The sequence below is a fragment of the Orycteropus afer genome, unplaced genomic scaffold, assembly GCF_000298275.1.
Source record: "Orycteropus afer afer isolate SDZICR_OR568_19922 unplaced genomic scaffold, OryAfe1.0 scaffold00044, whole genome shotgun sequence".
NCBI classification, from domain to species: domain Eukaryota; kingdom Metazoa; phylum Chordata; class Mammalia; order Tubulidentata; family Orycteropodidae; genus Orycteropus; species Orycteropus afer.
The window spans coordinates 2,418,324-2,428,060 of NW_006921631.1; the positions used below are offsets into that span (position 1 = coordinate 2,418,324).

Sequence of the window (9,737 nt, forward strand, 5' to 3'; positions counted from 1 at the left end):
GTGGTTGTCTCTACTTACGACCTGATTCCTTCTAGGTATTACTGGGCCTGCGGGATACCAGTGATTCCATTGTGGCGATTACTCTCCATAGCCTGGCAGTGCTGGTCTCTCTACTTGGACCAGATGTAGTTGTGGGAGGAGAAAGAACCAAGATCTTCAAACGTACTGCCCCAAGTTTTACTAAAACTACTGACTTTTCCCCAGAAGGTAAGAATGATTAAAAGCTTTAGCTTTTTATTATAAGTGTTTATTATTATTATTGCAGTGTTTCCTCCCCTCCCCTCCCTGCCCACCCCTAGATAATTGTTGTTTTAACTTTAGATTTTTAAATATGTAAGTCATGTACGTGGGTTGTATCTAGTCAAATGTTAATAATGTCCCTTTCCCAGCTCCTAGAGGGTAATCCATTTTAGCAGCTTGATGAGAATTCTTTCATGCCTATTTGTAAGCCCAGAAGATGACACAGATGTATGTTTATACATACACAGAGGATGTTTTTGTAAAACAAAATACTGTACACATTTCACTTTTTCCATGCAGCTGCATACCAGGGGCCTATGTCCAGGTCAGTACATAAAAATCTAGCTCACTCTTATTTGATAGCTGCCTGATATTTCATTGAATGTAATTCATTTAGTGATTTCCCTTATTGATGGATATTGCTTCCATTTCTTGATTTTTAACCACTTATAAAAAATGCCACATTAAACATCATTATACACATATTTTTATACACTTTGGGTTTTACTGCTATAAGATAGAGTCCCAGAAGTAGACTTGCTGGGTCAAAGGATATGAATATTTAAAATTTTAATAGACATTTTCAGCCTCAAAAGATTAAAGCTGTTCTCAATAACAGTAGTTAAAAGTGCTTTGGAATTTCTTAGCCTATTGAGTACAAAGCTGTTGATTTTTAGGTCCTTTAAGAAATCTTTACTTCTGGTATGATCCTGTTATATGTTACCTAGGAGGTAGCAGTAATTTCTAGTCTTTATAGGCTATAAGCAGCTCTGATATCACAGTGGTTAAAGTGCTCAGCTGTGAACCAAATGGTCAGCAATTGGAACCCAGCAGGTGCTCTGTGGGAGAAACATGGGGCAGTCTGCTTCCATAAGGATTTATAGCCTTGGAACCTTTATGGGCCAGTTCTACTCTGTCCTAGAGGGTCACTATGAGTCAAACTGAGTTGAAAGCAGTGAGTGTGTTTTTTTGTTATAGGCTGTAAGTCAAGGATGAGAATTCTGTATCAATAGCTTCATCACTGTTAATGTGTTGTGAACCTTGAATTAGGACTAGGACCTGTTTTAAAGCTCTGGATTGCTAGTTCAGTTCTCACTGATAGTGTACAGATAGCATGGAAACAGTTACTTATAGATAAGTTTTTCTCTAAGTTTGATGCCAAGACAATTTTAAAAATAATGTTGGCTTCCTGAAGTTCTGAAAAAGTTCAGCTCTTCCTTGGCGTGAAAGAAACGATTATCTGTTTGGCTCCAGTGAGTTTGAAAACTCGTGCCTCATCTTCTGTCATGAAAGAGTCTGTTACGAATTCTTCCGTTAGCAGATTATACCAGACAGTAAATGAGAGAGCTATTTAAATATACCAGAACTTTTCTGAGGGGGAGGGAGGAATATAGTTTTAAAATAAGGCTTGTGGCTTAGGGCCGCTCTGCCTGCTAAACCCGCAAAAGCTTTCACTCCTAACATCTGTTTTATTTATTGAATGGAATTTTCTAGTTCTAGACATTCTATTACTGAAGATATTTATTTGTTTACACCCACCTGGATTACCCTATAATCTTAGTAAGAAACCAAAAGTCACCACACACCACAGCAGCAGTGGCAGATTAACTTTTCTTGATAGTTTTCTGTAAAGACTTTATAAGAAAAACTTCATAATTTAAGTTCTGAAAGTTAATAAATTAATAAGTAAGAAAAGATTTTACAGATATAGGTGTAATCCCACTGCCTCGCAGGTTCGGCTCTTCATGGAAGAGACTAGTGAGCCCTGGCTGCAGCCTACATGCCAGCTTTTATTGTTACGTGCAGCCTCTTCTGAAGGACCGGGTGTGCTGCTGGGGAGGGGCCATGGATAAGGGGAGGTCCACTGTCACATAGCTTTTATTCTTGAAAGGAATGAAAATAGAATAATCGGTTATGGTTTTAAATCACCACCAAAACATTTTTAAAGGCTGTAACTTTGTCACCAGGTATCCCAAACCAGAAGGCTGTGTTTAAACCTACCAGCCACTCCTCGGAAGGAAGATGGGGCAATCTCCTTCCGTAGTGATACTGCCTCAGCAACCCAAGGAGGGGTCGCTATGAGTCAGGTCCGACTCTACGGCACATAACAACAACAACATCCCAAAACTTACTTATCTCATACAGTTCCTTACCCAGTGGTTGTGCCCTTCCATCACCACCATGTCGGCATTCAGCCTGTGTTTCTTCAGTTAGTGAAAGATGCTCTCTCTCTGCAACTCCTCTGTGTCAATTATCTCCATTTCCTTTAACCATTTCTCACTTAACATGTGATAGATCGAGATGCAATGTACTGTCCCTTTCACTCTTTGGGGTTTTTATTTACCTTCAGATTCTCCCATGCACGTCGTCTGCAGCCAGCACAGTCAGCTCTCGCCAGTCTTGGAGAACCCCTCCTCTAGCATATTCCCTAAATATTTCTTTTCTGGCAACATGCCCATCAGCAGCAAGAAGCACATACAGCAAGATTACTACAATACTCTTTTACAGAAAGGTAGTAATACTACATTTATACAGCTTTTCTATTGCTTGGATGAATGCTTTCTTGACAGTGAGAAATGTAAATTCTGAAAGCTAAGGGACTTTGGGAATTTTGATACTGATTTCTTTTATACAGTGAAACCTGTAAGGGCCAGAACTTGGTAGAACTGCGTGTTTTTTCTGGGTCTTACAAATTTTCCATCTTTGACGGGGTGCAACATGCCACTTTACTGTCACACTGTTAGTGGAAAAGATTTTCATTTCCCTTCTGACAGCTTTCTGCCTTACACAGGTTCCAGTTTTTGCACGTTTTACTGTATATAATTGTCTTGTCAACATTGGGCTCATCTTGTTTCCCTGGACTAATGGGTATATATCGACTCTTTTTTGTCATAGCCAATGAGAAAAGCCTATTGACACTACTTGAATTCTCTTTTACACCTGATACTTTACTTTGGCACTTTTGATGCCTTAGTGCAGGGTTTTCCAAATCATATCAAGGAACAGCAGTGCTGGCAGATACATTCACAGGTGTGTCATGAAGAGTTCTATGGTTAATCAGTTTGGGGAAATGTTGGTCGCAGAGATTCATAACACATTTCACAGGGTGTCTTAGTGCCTTGGTTACTTAAGGAAATCTCCTTAAAACTAGGATATGTTGGGGTAGGCAAACTTGAGTACACAACAGTTTTATAGTGTGTACATAATTAACATCTTGAAGGAAATAGTGCCTGCCTTAGAGCATTTATATTTGTTTATAGACAATAAACAAAAAACGCTAAGCTTGAATATTTAGTGAAGGATTGGGTGCTCCAGTTAGTTATTGCTGGGTGCGCTTCCACTGAGTTATGATTTAAGTACTTGGTTAACTTTACCTGCCGTCTACAGTGTCTGTTACATTCTTCTGGGCTAGCTTTTCTGCAGTTAAGTGTGCATGGGTATTTCCAAGCAGTTAGCTCTCTGTATTTCTTTAGCTTGGGTTAGTGCTAACCTTCCCTTAAATACATTGTTTGCTCTTAACCAACATTTTACAATAATTATTATTAAACATATTCCATAGGTAATCAGTTTTCTCAGCCTATAAAATTGGCCATGAATGGAATCTCAGATGTGAAAAATAATTCAGAACACAGTGAAAACTTCCCATCAAGTTCCAAAAAGTCTGAAGAGTGGCCTGACTGGAGCGAGCCTGAGGAGCCTGAAAACAAGACTGTCAACATACAGATTTGGCCTAGAGAGCCATGCAATGCTGCCGAGTCCCCGATTACTGCTAAGGAGGAGTCTTGGGATGACATTGAGCCCAGCAACTTAGATACTAAAATGAACCTTAGAGGTGGAATCCCTGCTACAAGACCTGTTACCTCAGGGGAGCCAAAGCCCATTCCTTCTTTGTTTCCGCTCATTGAAGAGTCTAGGCCTTTGAAATCAGGCCTGTCCCCAAAGACCAGTCTTGTACAAAGCCAGGATGATCCAAACCACATCAAGCCACCAAAAGTGTCATCCCAAGAAAGGCCGCTTAAAATTCCATCAGAACTTGGTTTAGGAGAGGAGTTTACCATTCAGGTAAAAAAGAAGCCAGTACAAGATCCTGAGTTGGACTGGTTTGCTGATATGGTCCCAGAGATTAAACCTTCAGCTGCTTTTCTTATTTTACCTGAATTACGGACAGAAATGATGGTTCCCAACAAGGAGGATATCTCACCAAGGATGCAGTTTTCCTCAAAATTTGCTGCAGCAGAAATTATTGAGGTGAGAATTATTGAATTGTGCTACCAATTTAAGGATGTGTCCATCAAAGATCTCAGTTAACACTGTCGTATTTTTAATAAACATATTATTTCCCTGGTGAGGGAAAAGACTAATATACACAGTTGGTTAAAATGATCAAGTTGAGCATAAAATGAAATCAGTTCCTATAAATAGTATCTTTTTTCTTCTTCCCCAGAAAAATGTAGTGATGCTTGGGCTAGGTATTTAGTGGTCCATTTGTTACATGAAGAAGTTACATGAAATTATGAGTAAACTTTTTATTTATAAGGATGAAAAGGGATTAAGCCAAGAATATGGTGTCATCAGACTAATTTTATTGGATTATATGATCCTTGAAAATTATTTTCCTACCATTTGATTTATAATACTGGAACCAAAGTAATCTTCCTACTTGTACTTAGTATGATAAATGAATTCTAGCATCAAAAGACAAGTATTAAGTCCCCTGAACTCTTTAGTTCCTGTATTTTTCAAATTTGGCTATGATTTTTCAGCAGATTGCTTTTGGTGTACTTTTTTTTGCAGGGAGAAGCTAGTGGCTGGGGAGAAGAAGGGGAGCTGAACTGGGAAGATAATAACTGGTGACAACGGGTATGAATAAACTTTAAGGGAAAAAAAAATCTTTTTTTTTTTTCTTTAATCAAATTAATACCTCAAAAGCAGGCTCCAAGGACAAGAAAACCCAAAGCAGCCTGTTTTTCCCATACCAGGGGCTCTTTTCCCATTTGTGCCAAGTAAAATAGGAGACCTCAAGTGCTGGCTAGAAGCCCTGGGAGGCGAGGAGGCATCAGGACTGCTCAGTGCTGGGTTCCAGGAGGAAGAGCCTGAGTGCATTTGACTGAGGCCAGTTTCTGTGAAGAGCAAGTGGCTGTGGGAAGGTTGAATTTACTGCTTTTTCCAGAACAATTCTGGAAGTAAAGAAAATAAATATAAAATTTCAAGCTGGTTAGCTTAATTTCGTGCCATTTCTTTAACAAAAGAGTAAGCTCTATTATGAAGTATGATGTACTAAAAAAAATGTTAGCTATAAAGTATATATATGATTTTAAACTACTAAGGTTTCCTTAGGCAGCTTATTTATTTGTTTACAACTGTACTGAGTGAATGGTCCTGTGTGGACCTGGGCTGTTACTGACCGTTCCACTTCTATTACGTTGTACCAAAGTTCTTAATGAGAAACATCCCCAACTATCCTATCCTGTTCTCTGAAATGTCCAATAAAGACTATTTTCACTAGATTCAACTTTACAAAAACTGTTTTATGTGTTCGAAAATGTATAGACATGATTACATCAGTATTTTTATTTACACAATATACAAAGCATCACATGATGTTATGTCGTCTAGTGATGATAAGGTCCAGTCCATTCACGTTTCACCCGTGAGTGAGCAGTGTTTTAGCTTTTCAGTCCTTTCCTGCAGCTCCTCTATTTTCATCAGCAGCCAGTCTGGAGCAGGAGACTTTTGGAGTAATGACTCAATTGCCTCCAGGGCCCCAGTTGCTGTTCGTAATGCTGACCTGTACTCTTCTTCTAAGGGGAACTCGTGACGGGCTCTTTTTGCACAAGGCTGCAAAATGAAGAAACTATGTGACAGGCAATACTGTAATACCACTCAAAAAAAAAAAAAAAAAAAAGAAAGAAAGAAAGAACCCTCCATTTGGACTCCCTGACCCACTGCCATCAGGTTGCTTCCTACTCATAGTATCCCTATTGGACTGAGTAGAGTTTCCAAGGCTGTAAATCATTATGGAAGCAGACTGCCTCATCTTTCTCCTGCAGAGTGGCTAGGGGGTTCAAACCATTGACCTTTTGGTTGGAAGCTGAATCCTTTAACAACTGTGGCTCCAGAGCTCCTTTTGGACTACACTAAAGCTTGTTTGAGCAACTTCTAAAACTGTAAAGAAGTTTATGTGGGAATTTTATTCTAACCCACTGTTTCTCCACAAGGGCAAGTTTCCCCACTCCCGTGGTCATCTGGAAAACACTTGTGAAGGCATTTTTGGTTTGTCAGCGACTTAGGGCTGCTACTACCATTTAATAGCCAAGGAAACTTAAGTGTCATGATATATTTAACCTTACAGATTTCAGGCAAAGAAGTTACATGTCTTCAAAACAAGTTACTGATGTATACTTAAACTTGTTCTCTTTTTGTAAGAATTGTGACTAGAACAGAAAATTGCCCCTTTTATGGATGATTATTCCACATATACTGTTCATGTTCAAAACAGTGTTCTGATAGTATCCAATTTCTTCATGAGGCAAGCCATCAAATTAAATAAATGCAGAAGGCGAGTTAACTGATTTTCTTCTGTGATTCAGAAACTACTCATTGGTACAATGTAACAAATGAAAATTGTCTTCAGATTATATTTGGTCTGATGTTCAAAATGTATTTTTTAATATCCTCACCTCTGTTCTGTGTATTTGGTAACTTTTAAAGAAGAAGAAATGTGATTTTAAAAGAGCAACTACCACAAGATAAGAGAATTTTATTTTACATATCTAGATCTATTTGCTTTCTCAGAAATCCATTATGAGGCCAAGAGCACACTAATTTGTTTTAATTGCCACTAAGTAAGAAGGGCAGAATTTCCTCTTAAAGTTTGGTCCATACTGAAAAGAAGCCCTTACCTGTAAAGATGACTGCCTTGCTTCTTCTTTAGGCACTTTAACAAAGGGCTCCCAGAAAATACCTCTCTCCTGTTTCACACGTTCCACTCTGGCAGCTTCAGTTTCATCTATAAGCCCAGTCTGCCAAAGACCATGAGAAACCAAGTAAATAGCATGGTAGTGTTCTCTCCTAGACTTCATATGGTGTAATGTCAGAAAACAAAAAGGCCAGGTAATCTGTGTGCTTTTAAGTGCTTACTTAGCCCGTGAAACAAGCAATCACTGGAAGTTAGTTGGACTCAGGGGTAACCATGAAGGTCATTAATATTAAACACTGCGTATGTGTGTAATTTGGATAAAAATCACTCTACAATGCTGTTCTCCTCTTGTAGAGTTGTAGAGTCCTCTTATCAGGGAAAAAAATGATAGTCTTCTAATTTTTAAAGTACAGTCTAAGAAACTGTACTTATACACACACACATTTGCAACTTACACACACACACACACACACATTTAGCTTATAGGTATATTATATATAAAACAAAAATCAAACCTATTGTCAGTGAGTCAATTCTGAGTCATAGTGACCTGTAGGACAGGGTGGAACTGCCCCACAGGGTTCTAAGGCTGTAAATCTTCATAGAAGCAGACTGCATCTTTCTCCCGCAGAGTGGCTGGTGGGTTTGAACCACCAACCTTTTGGTAACCGGCCCAATGCTTTAACTACAGTGCCCCTAGAGCTCCTTAATTCTCACATAATATGTAATATGTATTTAATACAATATGTATTAAGTAAGTTGGATTCTATCAGTCCACTGTTTCTTCATTTAGCCCAGTTTAATAAAAAATGGGGATATTATAAAAACAAAGAAATATTTTTAACCATAATTCATTTTCTCCTGGTGCTCTAAATTTGTTGTCTAATAGTTCTATAAGTACTTTTAAATTAACCTTTAACTTACCCAACCAACACTATAATCCATTAGTTTCAAAATATATACAAATGTGGGAGCTAAGCTATTCAACATTTTGTTTCTAACTGTAAAAATGGCTTCTTAAAAAACGTCATGGTCTTGGAAAACCAGATTTTGCTCTCTTATCAGTATAGAAAAGCCATGCCTGAATGCTATCTGAAACAGAATAAACAGGAGTTCCTCCCAGGCCTACTATTTTACATGTGTAATTATGAGTCATAACAGCTTAGGGATCCTCAAGTACAGTGCTGGTCCACATTAAGTCTTCTCACTGGATTATCAGTGTTACTGTATGCCAGTGCACAGGCTGAGTTGCTCCGAATACTTTATGTCTGCAGTTTATTATATAGTCTCAATTGTTTTCCATTCAGCGCATCACTAGTTTGAAAAGTTTACCACGATACTCAATCTGGTTATGATTATACAATTAAAAAATATATAAAGAGGAGGCAATTCCAAGATAGCAGAATAGGCAGAAAGTCTGCACAGACCCTCTTCAACAAAGATAAGGGAAACCAATTAACACAGACACAGAAGATAATCCTGGACCCCTGAGCCTTGAAGGGAGGGATACAGAAGTGGACTAAACGCCAACTAGCAGAAGAATTTGCATGAAAATACCAAAAAAGTAAACATACAGAGCTGCGATATGGCAGCGATCCTGATTGATCCTGATGGCACAGATAGCTTGGAGATTCCCGAGTGGTGGTAGGACCTAAGAATTAACCTAAAAATCAGCCCTGCATGACAGTACTGCATGGAGGACTGCTCTGGTGGCTGGGGAATAGACGTAGAAGGTGAAGAAAAAGGCGGGTTGAGCTGTGGACTTTTGCCTGTCCAGAGGGTGCTGCCATTTTGAATGTTTAAGCAGCTTGACCATGTTGGATATTTAAAGAGACAGCACTCTCCGAGATTCCAGTGGCTTGAGAAGAGGTTCTGCTTTCCTGTAACCCCAAGGACACTCCGGACCTGCACAACTGAAAAGGTGCGACATTCCTCGTTACTCTTGTACCCCACACCCACTTGATGAACGGAGGTGTGGCCACCCCCCACTCCCACACACCTTCTGGGCCCACAGGAACTCCATCCTAGTCTGTGTGCTTGGACGGAGCCTGGGTGCCCTGCCTTGTCCTCTGCCGATTTTTTTTCTTTTTCCCTTTCTTTTTTCTGGTGTTTAGATTGCTTGTATTTGTCTGTTTTAAAACTACTATTATACTTTTGTCCTTTTTACTATTCTTCCTCTCCCACATTCTAGTTTACAACTTTTTTTTTTCTTTTCCCTGTTCTGGATTAAAAAATATATTTTTTTTTAATTTAAATCCCCCCCCCCTTTTTTTTCCCTCATGGTTAACACCATTCCTTGGCCTTTTTTTCTTTTTGTATTTTTCCCATTTTTTTTCTTCATTATTCTCCTTCTCTACCTTTTTTCTCTCAGTGCCCTATTCCCAGATATTGCAGGTTTTCTTGTTTTTTTCTTTTCTCCCTTTTTCCTTTTTTTGGTTACTATTCCTGTGTGATTACATGGTGTATTTTTTGTCCATGTGCTTTTAGTTTTTTGATGGTTATTCAATTGTAATTTTTGTCTAACTGAGTGGGAGACAGCAACAATCTCCATAGGATACAACTACACCCATACCTCCTG

General features: G+C 38.9%; 2 protein-coding genes across 2 annotated transcripts in view; one reads left to right on the plus strand and one right to left on the minus strand.

Annotated features, from left to right (window-relative positions):
• Positions 1–5,094, plus strand: part of SCYL3 (SCY1 like pseudokinase 3) — a 52,715-nt gene extending 47,621 nt beyond the window's left edge. The window contains exons 10-13 of the mRNA XM_007937704.2: positions 36–207; positions 2,591–2,752; positions 3,800–4,488; positions 5,035–5,094. Coding sequence (XP_007935895.1) covers positions 36–207; positions 2,591–2,752; positions 3,800–4,488; positions 5,035–5,094 — 1,083 coding nt within the window. The remainder of the gene's footprint in view (positions 1–35; positions 208–2,590; positions 2,753–3,799; positions 4,489–5,034) is intronic.
• A 783-nt stretch (positions 5,095–5,877) lies between these two features.
• Positions 5,878–9,737, minus strand: part of CUNH1orf112 (chromosome unknown C1orf112 homolog) — a 59,100-nt gene continuing 55,240 nt past the window's right edge. The window contains exons 23-24 of the mRNA XM_007937777.2: positions 7,143–7,262; positions 5,878–6,078 (exon numbers count right to left, since the gene is read on the minus strand). Coding sequence (XP_007935968.1) covers positions 5,878–6,078; positions 7,143–7,262 — 321 coding nt within the window. The remainder of the gene's footprint in view (positions 6,079–7,142; positions 7,263–9,737) is intronic.